The sequence below is a fragment of the Rhinoraja longicauda genome, chromosome 33, assembly GCF_053455715.1.
Source record: "Rhinoraja longicauda isolate Sanriku21f chromosome 33, sRhiLon1.1, whole genome shotgun sequence".
NCBI classification, from domain to species: domain Eukaryota; kingdom Metazoa; phylum Chordata; class Chondrichthyes; order Rajiformes; family Arhynchobatidae; genus Rhinoraja; species Rhinoraja longicauda.
In genome coordinates this window covers 7,527,938-7,542,914 of record NC_135985.1, presented here as the reverse complement: position 1 = coordinate 7,542,914, position 14,977 = coordinate 7,527,938, and the positions used below count along the sequence as shown (strand labels likewise).

Below are 14,977 nucleotides of genomic sequence, written 5' to 3'. Positions count from 1 at the left end.
AACTCCATACTGACAGCACCTGTAGTCAGGATCGAACCCGGGTCTCTGGCGCTGTAAGGCAGCAACTCTACTGCTGTGCTACTGTGCCGCCCGAATATTGTTTGGAAATAGTTAAGGACCCAGCATTGATCCGCTCCTAATAGCATGTTAACCTGAGTGTACAACTTCTCTCTCTAAACTTGGTTTTCAGCTGGGCTTTAACATCTCAGACAACCTGTCCTGGGACCATCCGAGATGTCACACAAAGGGGCGCACCAGTGTCTCTCATTTCTTAAGTTTAAAGAGATTCAGCACATCAGCCATTACTCCAACAAACTTCTGCTGATGTACTGTAGAAAGTCTGCTGACTGGTTGTGTCATGGCCTGGTAGGACAATTTCATTGCACTGGAATGCTGCAGAGAGTTGTGGACTCAGCCCGGTCCATCACGGGCACCATCAAAAGCATCGACATGCGGTGCTGTCTCAAGGTGGTTGCATTTATTATCAAGGATCCCCAGCCTTTGGGCCGTGCCTTCTTCCCGCTGCCACCATCAGGCAGGAGGTACAGAAGCCTGCAGTTAGCTAATTCTCTTTCCCATTAATGCTGGTCTCCAAAATTGTGTGCCCATCAGTTTTTTTGTGGAACCATATCAAAAACCCGTGGTTTTGAACGATAATTAAATGAGAAACAAACACGAGCTTAAGTATTAAAAACTTTATTATTCCCCTCAGTTTTTCCGTAGAATGCTGTACATGTTAAATACACACAGCACTTTTTTTTACATGAACTTACCTCATTTAACAGATTATTTCGGATATGCATTTTACTTTGATTGTAACCAATTATTATTCAATAAACACCTACATCATCTGCAAGGATGCTTTGCCAGTTGAGAAATAAGGGCATGTGATACAATTACATCACACCATCCATTTTTAGTCGGTGAACAATTACTACCACAAGTCACACTCATTCATGATCAGACAAAATCTTTTGTAAGATTATGCTTAAATTTTTAACAGTTAAGCAGCTAACAGCTTTCTTTATAAAATCCTATTATATGAATGAATGTTTGAACGAACCACCACATTAATACGATGCATTGGCTGACAGGGAAACCATTATACATGGGCCTACAAACAATGACATAGCTATTCATTGTGTTATCATAACATAGCTTAACCACACAAACACGGAGGGCTCGCCAGCACTTTGTCACACAGCATTCACAAGTTGATCCTTCGAGCAACCCACCACAAAATGTGGGCATGTGCATGGATGTTCTAGCATTCAGAATATTTCCTGTTATATTAGTCATGCTGCCACAGGGTTTTTATATATACAGTAGACAAACCTTGAAATAATGAAACTTTTGAGGGCAAAAAATATTCTTTTTACTGCACAGAGCTTTCAGTGCAGCTTGGCATGGATGTTTCTTTTAAACTAACCATTAACACCTGATGTGAGCATTGTTTAGATGTTTTCAAATACTATTAGCTTCATTAGTCCATACAACCTAACTTGCCCACAGAAAATATATGGAGCTTTCAATGCTTAATACATTAGGAGCATAAAACTGTAAATGTCCAGATTTATTGATCTTTGGTTAAACAGTTATGACTGTAGCAAACTAACAGTCCATTCAGATTATCTACAAGTATTTCATTACTTTGTTTCAACAGTTTCCATTGATGCAAACCATCTTGGTCGTAAAATGCAATTTGCAGCACAGTATCAATGAATTTAAGATTTGTAAGTAATTTTTTGGCAGGATGTCAGAAGAAATTAATCGTGTTAAGACTTTATTTGACTGTCTTTCCCACGTTCAAGTGGAAAATCAATAGATACCTTCAGAGGTCATGGTTTAACTCCGCACAGTCCGGTCAAATCAGCATCCCAGGACAAATTTCATCATCGCTTTTAATTAATACAAAATTTAAAAAAAGTATTTTGTCTTCGTTACATTGAAAGCTTAAGTGCAGTGCAAAAAATGACACTTAACTGCACAAGATACTACAATTTTAGCACGATTTTAATTACAGTTTATAAAAGATTAAAAAATACTTGATGTTGGGCACAGTGCAAATTTCAAGTCAAACATTTTTCCTGTCCTGGATATTTTACTCGAACATATTTTTGCATAACAAGATAGTTTGGTGCTGTGAGGTTCCCTGAAAAAAAGTTTGAAAAAAGTGTGATGTATGTGGGTAAAAGTTACTGTTAAACTACTACTAGAACAGTGGAGGAGTTAAATTCCAGTCGTTTCCCTTCTACCCAGACAGCAAATATATGAATGCCTTGACCCAGGCTTGGCAACTTGCCCAACACACTGTAGTGGATCTTCCATAGGATGAAATAGAGCACCAGGCAGCCACAGGGTCCACGTTACTCCTAATATGCATCTCTTTCAATTCGTTTTTTGCGAACTGTAGTAAAAACAGAAAGAGTGTAACTGTAGAGGCTTAAAATGACAGTCGCAAACACTTAAAACAGGCAGGCACTATTACCTTCTATAAGTTTATAACTTCTCTGGTCCACTCAGTATTTGAACATGCATTAAAACTGCATCCAGTCTCAGATTTTCAAACTGGTCAGAAATATGTCAAGCAGTGAAGTTAAGATTAAGTAAAAGAAAAACTAAAATCAGTTAGTGCAAAGTCAGAAAACTGGTGATTAGTTCAGTAATTCCAGTTTCATGCTCACACTTAATACCATTTTTGAAACTTTGTGGTTGGACAGCTGGAAAGGTGCGTGAAGTTTAATTAACTCATCCCAGAAGAAGAATCAAGATGACAGCAACTAGCAGAAACAAAAATAATTCAGAATGTAAAAGTGTACCCTTGCAGCTCGATTTCAAGAGGTATATCAGCAACACAAACCTTTAGTTCACACAAAATGGTTTTGTTTTGATAATTACGTTGTTTATGGAAAATAAATTGAAGAAAAATTATAGTTTCATAGGTACGTTGTAACAGCAAAGATTCCTCAAGGTTTCCCATTTAAACAGACAGAACTAATGACACCACAGGATTTCTAAAGAGTACTTTTCCTGTAACTGTACTGAAAGAAAACTTGCATGGTGAATCATAGAAAAGTACAGCACAAGAACCGGCCCTTCAACACACAATGCTAAGCATTATACCAAGATCAACTCTTATCTACTTGCACATAACCTATATCTCTCCATTCCCTGAATATCCATGTGCCTATCCAAATGTCTCTTAAATGTCACTGTTGTAGCTGCCTCAACCGCAGGTGTGCAGGGCAAGTTCTTTCCACAGAGGATGGTGAGTGCCTGGCCCAAACAATTGTGAAATGGGAATGGATGTTGGCAAAAGCATTTGATCATCAGAATTCAATTCAGCTAATCTAAGTTTCAATTGAACCAAAATACCTCCAGATGCCAGGTTTCATATTTTTTGTGATTCTGAATGCTGAGCTTAACTACAGAAGACATAGGTCAAAATGAGTTGAACTACTCAAACCAATTCCTAGGTGTCAATGTCTTCTGGAGGCATGAACTTGAGAGAGGAATGGCTTGACTGACTGCACTGTCAACACAAATTTTGTTCTCTTCCTCAAAAGCCTGAATGTCCACCAACTAGACCACGGCCAAGACCCAGAGGGCGGCCACGGTGGCGCAGCGGTAGAGTTGCTGCCTTATAGAGCTTGCAGCGCCAGAGACCCGGGTTCAATCCCGACCACGGGTGCCGTCTGCACAGAGTTTGTACATTCTCCCCTGTGACCAGCGTGGGTTTTCTCCGAGATCTTCGGTTTCCTCCCACACTCCAAAGACGCACAGGTATGTAGGTTAATTAGCTTGGTGTATGTGTGAATTGTCCCTAGTGTGTAGGATACTGTTAATGTGCGGGGATCGCTGGTCGGTGCGGACTTGGTGGGGCAAAGGGCCTGTTTCCGCACTAGATCTCTCTAAAACTCTAACATATACAGAAGTAAAATTAAATAAAATGAGAAGTTTAATATTTAACATTGAAAAAAAAACCCATCTCATCAGAGGTCCTAAATGAGTCAAAGAGTATTTCTGGTATTTTGCATCCATTGCAGATTTCCAGCATACGCAGCACTTAGCTTTTATCATCCATGATGAATGATCACTTAACCCCAGAAAAGGGGCAGGCAGCCGGCTCGGGCAAAGCCCTCTACTGCCTGGCGCTGTGACTCGTGGATGGCCAGCTTGACCAGGCCCAGGATCAACCCAACCAGGACATCTTCGGTCCTACCCTCGCCCCTACGCACAGGGTGTCCAAAGATGAGGATGGTAGTAACAAGTTGGCATATTGGGATAGTTCCATTCTCCTGCATTTGGGCCTATAGCCCTCTGAAGCCCTTCCGGTCTATAATTCTGCCCAAATATCTGGAGTGAATGTTCTATGTTACGGCGGACGGTGACTAGATCTGACTTACGTAAATCATTGTTTTTAGTTATGGCTGTCGCTGCTCGTGTTCGTGGACCTTGTTGCATAAACTGATATCCAAACTTCAAGATTGAGATGTTTGTTTCCAACATTTGTGCTATTTCCATTTCAACCGTTGCTCCTAGCTGCTGGCGCTGGAAGCAGAAACATTTTATTTTAAAAATAAATCTAATTTGTAATTAAAAATACAAAATAAACTAAACATTCCTTGTGTGACCCTAGTTTAATTTAGAGATACAGTATGCAAACTGAGTCCACGCCAACCATCAATCACCTGTTCACGCGGGTTCTACGTTATCCCACTTACTCGTCTATTCCCTATACACCAGGGAAAATCTCCAGAGTCCAATTAACCTACAAACCCGCACGTCTTTGGGACGTGAGAGAAAAACTGAGCACCTGGATGAAACCCACACAGTCACAGGAAGAACATGCAAACTCCACACAGACAGCACCCGAGGTCAGGATCAAACAGATATCTGGCACCGCGAGGCAGCAGCTGTGCCGCCGTGCTGCTCTCCGTTCAGTATTGCCAGTGTTATACCCCGTGTGTTATCACCTCCTGTACACACAGCACAATTGCCACTCACATGGCCCCTGGGGTGGTCTCCCTTCCCTTGTTTGAGGGGTGCTCCCACCTCACTCAGTCCAGACGGACATCTCGCTGCGCTGGGGGACCAACGAATTTCAGACAGACCAATGAGTGTCACCGAATTGATGGTCCTCCGGTAGCACTTGATGTCCGTCTTGGAATGTGTCCCCAGAACAGCCCGCAGATGAGAGTAGTGTATTCATAATGAACTGTGACAAGGACCTTTACATCATTCTCCAGCAAATCCACAATCTGCAAAGAGATGGGCAACAGTCTCCTCTCCATAATGGAATGTCCCACCAAACCCCGATAGAACAGAAGAGATGACAAAAGGTGGTCATTTTGTATTTCTCTCTAGAAAGTGACAATATGCAGTTTCAATTTATATCGGGAGCCCCGACCGCCCCGACGTGGCAACTCCAACAGCCTGACCGTGGGACAAGACGGCAGGGAAGAGAAAAAGACATTTTTGGCCTTCCATCACAGTGAGGAGGGACTGGAGGAGACTCACTGTGATGGATGTTTCTTTTTGTTTGGTGTTAGTTGTGATTGTATGTGTTATTGCATTTTTATTGATTATTCTTATTGGTCTTATTGTTTAACTGCGGGTAATGTTTCATTTCACTACACATTTATGTGTATGTGACAAATAAACGACTATTGACTATTGACTATTGAGTACAAAATGGCTTGGGATTACATATAAAGCAGTTTAGTTTCAGAACTGAACATTACTATTAACACTTAAAACACTTCAAATTTACAAATGTGCAGCCATTTGTCATAAATTGAATTTTTTATATATGACATAAAACACTCAAATGAGTAAACCCATTCAGCTTGCATTTTAAAAAAAATAGGCCAATGTATTTCCACACATCTTGGCAAGTCATACAGAGAAACCGTTGGAAAAGTTGATGCAATGTTTACTTGTTGGTAGAAAGCATGAACATTTTTTTTAGATCAAAGATTTACATAACAAGATGCGCAACAAATTTGAGCAAAGGTACTGCTGGTTCACAATTGATGCAGACATTTTAGGCTATTTCAGTTAAGGTCCAAAGGATCATAAAACATTTCAGCGTTTTATCAGAACACCACAGATCACGATTTGTTAAAAAGCTTACCTGATTATCAATCTTCATCTCCATTAAGGTTTCATTTTCTTTCAGTGCATTTATGATCGACTGCATCCCAACACCAGTGATGAAGTTTGACTCAATATTTAAACTTCTAAGTGTTGTATTTACTTGCAGCATATCTGCTAAACCCTTTGAAAAGTTTGATAAATGTTAGCAGATGCAGTCTCAATAACAAAGCTTCTAACGTGCACTCAGAAACCCAGGTTCTTGGCATTCTCGCATTTGAATAACTGACCTGACAAATGGAATATAATATGGCAAAATGAAATTTCAGTTTCCCATATCATATTCCATTTGCCAGAACTTGGCTCACTCGCTCAACCTCTGTCTCCTTGTTGCCACCTCAGTTACTCCAGCACTTTGTGTCCTTTTCTGCTCAAATCTTTCTTCATTCAATTCCTAGCCCAGGAGTCAATCAAAGTAAACCTTCCCAAAACTGTTTCCTTCCTTAAATAAAGATTCCAAAACTGCACGCTGCAACTCAAATACAGTCTCACCCACAATATGCAAAGTTGCACCAGTAAGTTCGCTTTTTTTATAATCTACACACCTTGTAATGAAGAGAAACAATTAACTTTCCTGATAGGCACAAAATGCTGGAGTAACTCAGCGGGACAAGCAGCATCCCTGGAGAGAAGGAATGGGTGACCTTTCCAGCCGAGACCCTTCTTCCTGATTGCTTGTTACTGAAATCCTGTATTACAGATCCCCTTTTACTGTGATATTGTGAAGTCTCACTCAATTTCTTTTTTTTTCCATTCTTGCACTAGACTTACAACACTAAGCTGTTTATTTGGATTAAATGTTCCATCTCAATAAATAATTCACAGACTGAGGGAAAATCAATACTACATTGTGTTTTCTTAGAAGAACATTTGTTTAAAAACAAATTAACCCCATTGCTGAGGATTTAATATCAAATATCATCCAACTAAACAAATCATTAAAAGAAACATGGTAAATACAGTACAGGCTGCCTAAGGTTTGCCTGGTAGAGGTTGTTAAAAGGCAAGGAGGCAACGATGACAGAGTGAGCCATGCTCCACTAACGAGTTTTCATATTCCTTCACTAGATCATAATTTCAAGTTAATTCACCACAAACTAATCTAGAATATTTCTCGCAAATACACAATAATAAATAAAATAAAACTTACGAAAGCAATGGGATCATTGCTCCGGGTCGCTGCCAAGCTAAGCTTCTTCAGATGAGAATTCTTTTTCAAACCTTCCGCAAAATCTTTTAACGTTGGAATCGGAATATTCTGAGGGCAAATTCAAATAATTGAGTTCTTTCTCTGCTGTTAGTCCTCATCAGTTTCTACCAGTCAACCAGTTTATTTGTTGACCAATACAGCCGTTTTCAAACAACTTAGCCATATTTACAAAACCTGACTATCTAGAAAATCTGCTTTTTAGATTTTGTTGTAATGTTAGTTTCTAGTTTTAGAGATACAGCCCTTTTGGCCCTCCGAATCCGCACCAACCAGCGATTCCCACACATTAGCAATATCCTACACACTCTCGGGACAATTTAAATTTATACCATGCCGTCGTTGGAGTGTGGGAGCAAACCAAAGATCTCAGAGAAAATCCACATGGTCACGGGTAGAACGTACAAACTCTGTACAGATAGCACCTGTAGTCGGGATCGAACCCGGGTCTCTGGCGCCGTAAGGCAACAACTCTACCACTGTGCCACTGTTCTGCCCCTAATTTCTTGACTGCATATCACTCCTGCCTTTTACAGGTATCCAACTTAGCTCATATTAAATACTGGTTTGTATAAGAGAGAAAGGGCCATCTTTTTCAAGTGGACGACACCCAAGTAATTTTGGCTGGCCAAAACTCAAAAGATGCAATTGCTGAAGGATCTGGCATTTGGAGCGTAGTTTCTCCCTTAGGAATGAGGGATGCTCACTGTAGCTTGCATGTGTATTCACGACAAGCACGAGGCTGGAAAACATTACCACTTAATGGATCATAAGTTTGTTGCAGAACCGAGGTCTTGTGAAGAGCCTCTTGTCTCCTCTACCATGAAAACATTAAGACTAGTTCTGCCCTAGAGATCCAGGTACTAATTTTACTGAAACAATAGCCTCAATGAGAGGAAAATCTACATTCATACGGCTCAGGTACCAAAAAAACAAACAGGAGGTCCAGAAACTAGTTACATGACATGGTGTGCATGAATCATTTTGTGCTGTCCAGACCATCTACGGCCAAAACTACTGACAGCCATGAATGGAGGAGAGCTTATCAAGGAACAAGAGTCTGGCCGAAATCATTGGAACCAGTTTGGACAACAACTCAACCGTAGCAAGAACGATGCCAAACTACAGTACACTATCTGCTAAAATCTCAGACCTACAGCATTCAAGTTGAAAAGGTCAACATTAAACTGAAAAAGAAGGGGTCTCCACAGCATACATCCTCTGCTAAATACATCATGGCTGAGGGGTACTTCTGGTGCTGAGGAACAGGCTGCAAAAGCACATCCTTACAAATCTAGCATGATTAGTAAAGTTAATAAATGAAAACATCATTGTGCCAAAGGGTTATTAAAGTAGATTTTCTGCTTTTATTGCAACGAGCCAGGATTTATTGGCTATTGGTTTATTGTTGCCAAGTGTATCACTGTAGTTTTGTGCTGTTAAGACAAATCATATCATACACCAGAGCATCAGGCAGTGCAAATGAGACCAACAGAGTGCAGAATATAGTGTTACGGTTGCAGAGAAAGTGCAGATAAAAAAAAGAAGTAAGGATCGTAGATAGATTGGAAGATCTAAAACATGTCCTCAAGTCAATGCCTGCTAAATGAAAAATATTGATACCATGGCATTGAACAACAGGAATCCTACCTTTATGTTATTAAGATTAACTTCCACAAGCCCAGGATCATTGGCTTTTATTCGTTGTAAACTTTCTTCTACGTTTGTTGGGTTGGGCGGCTCATCCAACACTGGTTTGACCTTCTCACCTTTGACAACATCTGGAAGGTAACATTCAAAGCAGATCAGAGGCACGTCTCACTGCAAAAAACACGTATTGCAGCAACATGTGCTGTAACACTCGATGAGAAAGCATGTTATGAGGAGGGACATGGAACTTCAGATGTAGATAGGGTCGCCAACTTCCTCACTCCCAAATACGGGACGAAGGGTGGCGTCACCGCCCCCCCCCCCGCCCCACGTGACCTCACCCAGCCAGCGGCCTCGTGCTCCCGCTCCACCAATGGCAGCTGCCATTGGTGGAGCGGGAGCATGTGGCCGCTGGCTGGGTGAGGTATTGTGGGGTGCGGGGCAGTGACGTCACCCGTTGTCCCCTATTTGGGAGTGAGGAAGTCAGCAGCCCTACTAATATGGGACTAGTTTGTCCCGCACTGGACAAACTAATTTAGCCCAAAATACGGAATATCCCGGGACAGTTGGCAACCCTAGATATAGACAAATTGTTAAAGTAAAAACCCGGCTAGTGAATTAAATCCACCTTGGGAGGAACAACAGAAAAGCAGAAGATAGTTTAAGACATTTTAGAATGCTGTTAGAAAGAGATTGAAATACACATTTTACAGAGGTACAGCAAGTAATACAGAAGGCAAATGTTGGCCTTTGTTGTTAGGAAGATTGAGTACACCAATTTGGAAGACTTATTGAAAAGTGTCCACGTCTTTGGCAAGACTACACCTCCTTAGTTAGAGGTATATACCTGCATTGGAGCAGTTCAGAGAAGGCTCTTGGATGCAAGCAGAGAACAACTGATCCCGTAGTGCCTATACATTTTGGAAGTTTAGAAGAACGACACATGACAGTGTTGGCAAGGTGGGTGGGAGAGAATGGGGGAGTCCAGAAAAGCAGGGAGTGCATAGTTCAGAATAAAGCGGTTGACCATTTCAAAATGAGATAAGGAATTTCTTCAGAGGATGAATCTTTGGAATTCTCTCCCTCAAAGAGCTGAGTTGAGGCTGTCACTAAATGTATTCAAGGCTGCAGTTTTGGTCTGGCCCGAGTTACTGGTAATGGAAGGGAAGCAGGTAGGAAAGTAGAGTTTGAGGCCAAGATCAGAGCAGCTATGACCTGTAAGGAATGACAACAAAAAAAAACCCCAAAGGCCGATGCATGAGACTGTTTTGCTCAAGATTCCAGCATCTGCAAAGTGTTGGAGGAATTTAGGAGGCAAGGCAGTCGCGGACAGAAATGGACAGACAGGACAATGTCTGAAGGAACCCGACCCAAAATAACGTCAGCCCATTTCCCTGGACAGATGCTGCCTGACCCGCTGAATTCCTCCAGCAGCTTTTTTTTTGCTCAATCTCCAAAGGGCTGTATACCCTAAATCCTGCTCTTATGTCAGTTTACACAACATCATATTTTGTCCAGAATACCATGAAATCAGTAATATTCTTTCAGCATGAAGGCCAGTTATTTTTCAAGCAGATATACAAGTTATATTCTCCAACTTACTGTTCAACCTCCCTTTGATTCCACCAACTGAATCACAGTAATGAGTGTTGCTCAAAGTATGCACTCCAAGGATGGCTGGAATTAAGAAAGATCAAATTAATAAAATCTTAACAACAGGTTTGATAACCTTTCAACAATGTCTGCTGCAATTGAGGCAGTTCTAAACTACGCTACAAAATAAATTTAACAAACTAGGAAGGCTGTAACTGATTAATTCAACTACCCCCAGTGTTTTTCCCTTGAATGATACACGAGGCACACCTTTGAAGGATGGAATGGACAATTTACCTTAATTGAAATTAGGTCAATCATGTTTTCATACATTTTATATGCTGCACAAAGTATGGATTTAAAAGTTTAATCTTGAAGTAAATTGCAGCTAAATGTAAGTGGCTGTGGTTCCTTTAACCTGGCAAACGGCTGGAATTCATCATTTACCACAAAGTCAGTCACACCGCGAATTATTCTCCAGATGCAAACAATGAATGTAAACACAAATGTAGATTTACAATCATAATTTCAAAATCATGTACCGTGGGAAAGAAATCAAAAACATTTTTAAATTATCGATACCCTAACCTACAAATGGATACAATTATGGTCCATGAAGACAAGGGTATAGAATATGGTTTGAGTGTATTTGAGATCATTGGAAACATCCATGAGCTGTACAATGATCAGTAAGAATTTAGGGGGAATACATTCTATTACTGTGGCACTGGGTGTTATTCTCTTGATTTTTATATACTGCCAACAATGTTCATCTTAAAGATTACACCAGCACCAAATAATGATTGATAGCGCATCTAGAAATAGCACGTAGTATAAGAAAATAACTGAAGGGTCTCGACCCGAAATGCCGCCCATTCCTTCTCTCCTGAGATGCTGCCTGACCTGCTGAGTTACTCCAGCATTTTGTGAATACCTTCTAGAAATAGCACACTCCACGTTGGTCAATAGACACCCAAACACTCAATGAACAATTTGATTTTTGGGATTCTAATTACTGGATAAAGACTGGATAAAGGTGGTATACCTCCTGTCGTTCTGTGTACATAATTACTAAGTAAGGACTTCCTTAAAATTCTAGATTATACATCGAAATGCTGAGTTTAAAATTCTGCAGCTGCCATGGCAGGATTTGAATTGTTAGTTCAGGCCCCTGGGTGACTTCTATTAACCACTGCAAATTAAAGCATCAAGCGGATGATGCAATTTATACAATGCAGCAAAACTCTTGATAATCCAGTACCCAACACAAAGTGCTGGAGGAACTTGGCGGGTCAGGCAGAATCCGTGGAGGGATTGGACAAACGACGTTGCGGGTTGAGACTATTCTTGAGACCCTAAATGTCATCTGTACAGTCCCTCCACTGATGCTGCTTGACCCGCTGAGTTCCTCCAGCACTTTGTGTTTTACTCATGTTTCCAGCAACTGCGGTTTCTTGCGTCTTACTCTTTTGTCAACTTGTTTACCGGGTCTGGTTACCCAATCTCCCCCCTAACTTACTGAGCTTTGCTATCCCATTCTCCCTTTAAACTCATCTGATTCACTGGAAAATGTTATACTACCCCGTAAACACCTGATAAAACTGAATTGGAATAACATCCAAACATTCTGGAAAAGCTCTTAGTCCCACAGCACCAATGTCCTGAGGGTGTCAGAATACAGACTTTTATTGTTTTGACTCGGGAGTTAGATTGCACAAGTTATTAATTCATAAATTGGGGATAAAATTTACAGTCACAACATTTGATATCTTACCCAGCCAAGATAAATATATCCTCTAAATTCTCCCCCACCAGAAGTACAATTTTGGTATTTGCTGTTTATTAAAACAAATTACAGCCAAGTTAGAAATTATAAAGAGTAAACCATATTTCTTTTTGCACAAATGCCATCCATCGTCAAACCAAAGAAAGAAATGTGAAGTTCTGCTCAAGATGCTTTACCTGCAAGGTCACAGAGCTCAGTATCTGATGCACTGGTCAAAGCTTCTTCCAGTTCTGGATCCAGAATCACTTTCTCCTCTATATGTTGGTCCATCGGCTTCTGCTTGGGCAACCATAACTTTCCTGTGACAAATTATATTTTAATTAATCTTACACCATAAAACAAGTGCAGTGCAGGACAGTAAGGAACAGGCCTTTCAGCCCACACTGTCCGTGATGAATATGGTGCCAAGATGCATATCCATGTGCCAATCTAAAAGCCTCTTCATACCCGCCCGCAGGCCCTTCATCGCCCTGCGTGGCTCGGCCGCAGCACTTTACATCGCCCGGTGGGGGCTCAGGACCTTCATCGCCCTGCGTGGCTCGGCCGCAGCACTTTCCATCGCCCGGTGGGGGCTCAGGACTTTCATCGGCCTGCTCGGCTCGGCCCTGGGACTTTCCATCGCCCGGTGGGGGCTTCAAAAAGTTGGGAGCCTTGATCACCTCGTGGCACCACGGGAGAAGAATGAGGAGGAGATAAGACTTTGCCTTCCATCACAGTGAGGGTATGCCTAGAGCAATCACTGTGATGGCTGTTTTGTGTAAAAAATTATATCTGTGTGTCTTGTGCTTTTTAATGTCTACTGCCGGACCCTGACGTGAGAGGACGCTGGCGTTGAGTATTCGCCGTTTTTCCGTCAGGATAGTTTGTCTGTTTGTTTCTATGTTAATTGTTTTTGTAAAGCGCTTTGCGCATGTGATAAGGCGCTATATAAAATAAATGGATTATTATTATTATTATTATTATACCATTATTGCATCTGCCTCCACAAGCACCCCTGGCAGCACATTCCAGACACCCACCACCCTCTATATATATAGAAATACTTGCCCCACTCACCTCCTTTAAACTTTGCCTCTCTCGCCTTAAAGCTATGCCCTTAGATTTTGACATTTTCACCGAATGGAAAAGGGTCTGAACTATCTACCCTCAATTGCCCTCAAGGTGACATTGGTGAACTACCACCCTGAACTGCTGCAGTGTTCCAGATATAGGTACTCCCCACTTTAGTAGAGACTGGATAGAGGGACATCAAGGACCCAGACCCTGTGGTGGTGAAGACCGCTTTTCCCCCATCATATCAGTGAACAAATTGGACAACCTGCAGGTGGCAGTATTCCAGTGCACTGCTACCTTTGTCCTTGGTGCCAGGGATCATGTGTGTGGGAGGTGATTTATAGAGAAGTTATCTTTATGCCATAGAATAAAACTATTATTGGGCTGCATTCTCTAACAAAGGACAGAATTCAAAGTACAAAATTCTCCAGGATTCAAACACCTACATGGAACAGATGGCTTGTCATTTTAGTCATAGCGTGATATAGTGTGGAAACAGACCTCTCGGCCCAACTTGCCCACACCGGCCAACATGTCCCAGCTACACTAATCCCACCTGCCTGCGTTTGGTCCATATCCCTCCAAACCTGTCCTATCCATGTACCTGTCTAACTGTTTCTTAAATGTTGGGATAGTCCCAGCCTCAACTACTTACTCTGGCAGCTTGTTCCATACACCCACCACCCTTTGTGTGAAAAGGTTACCCCTCAGATTCCTATTAAATCTTTTCCCCTTCACCTTAAACCTATGTTTGGGCAGATTACACTATGGAGGACGCTTGTTTCATGATCTCTTTTTGAATAAGTTGCCCGACTTCTAGTTTATGGGCTTTAGAGCATGTTACATGTGTAAAAGTATTTATATGCAATGAAAAAAAAAATGAACACACTCCCTCAGTATTTATTCTAACAGCTACATGTATTTTTCCTGCAAATGTATCCAAAACTATGAAGTCCTTGGTAAGCACTGCTTTTAAACAGCCAGCTAACTGTGTAAACAGCTTTAAGAATCACTTCAAATTCTTTTGGCTGAACAATTTCTGCAGAGGATTATTATCAAATGCCATTTCGATGCAAGAAAATAAAATCAGGAAGAACAAATAGTAAATTCAGTGGAAATTATTTGTATCATTACCATCTGTAGATTAACCAAAAACACACAATTATCCCTTGTTGCAGGAACAAGAGTGGATTACTAAACACTCCTCAGAATATAGTCAGACTTTTAGATAACTGAGTGTATCTGTTTTTCCTACAGAATAATGAAAGGCCTAGAGAGAGTGGATGTCGAGAGCGTCTAAGACCAGAGGGCAGAGCGCCAGAATAAAAGGACATACGTTTAGAATGAAGGTGAGGAGGAATTTCAAGCCAGAGGGTGGTGAATTTGGGGAATTCATTGCCAGACGGCTGTGGAGGCCGTCATTGGGTATTTTTTAAAGCGGAGAATGATAGGTTCTTGATTAGTAAGGGTGTCAAAAATTACAGGGAGAAGGCTGGAGAATGTGGTGAAGACTCGATGGGCCAAATGGCCGA

The 14,977-nt window shown here is 41.3% G+C and overlaps 1 protein-coding gene across 2 annotated transcripts in view; it reads right to left on the bottom strand.

The window, feature by feature from the left end:
- Window positions 1–706: 706 nt before the first annotated feature.
- tmod2 (tropomodulin 2) overlaps window positions 707–14,977 on the bottom strand; it is a 53,327-nt gene continuing 39,056 nt past the window's right edge. For both annotated transcript variants that reach the window (XM_078427215.1, XM_078427216.1), the window contains 7 exons: window positions 12,569–12,691; window positions 10,616–10,690; window positions 9,014–9,144; window positions 7,307–7,414; window positions 6,137–6,280; window positions 4,407–4,551; window positions 707–2,407 (listed from right to left, as the gene is read on the bottom strand). In XM_078427215.1, the coding sequence (XP_078283341.1) occupies window positions 2,373–2,407; window positions 4,407–4,551; window positions 6,137–6,280; window positions 7,307–7,414; window positions 9,014–9,144; window positions 10,616–10,690; window positions 12,569–12,691 (761 nt within the window). In that variant the 3' untranslated portion in view covers window positions 707–2,372. The remainder of the gene's footprint in view (window positions 2,408–4,406; window positions 4,552–6,136; window positions 6,281–7,306; window positions 7,415–9,013; window positions 9,145–10,615; window positions 10,691–12,568; window positions 12,692–14,977) is intronic.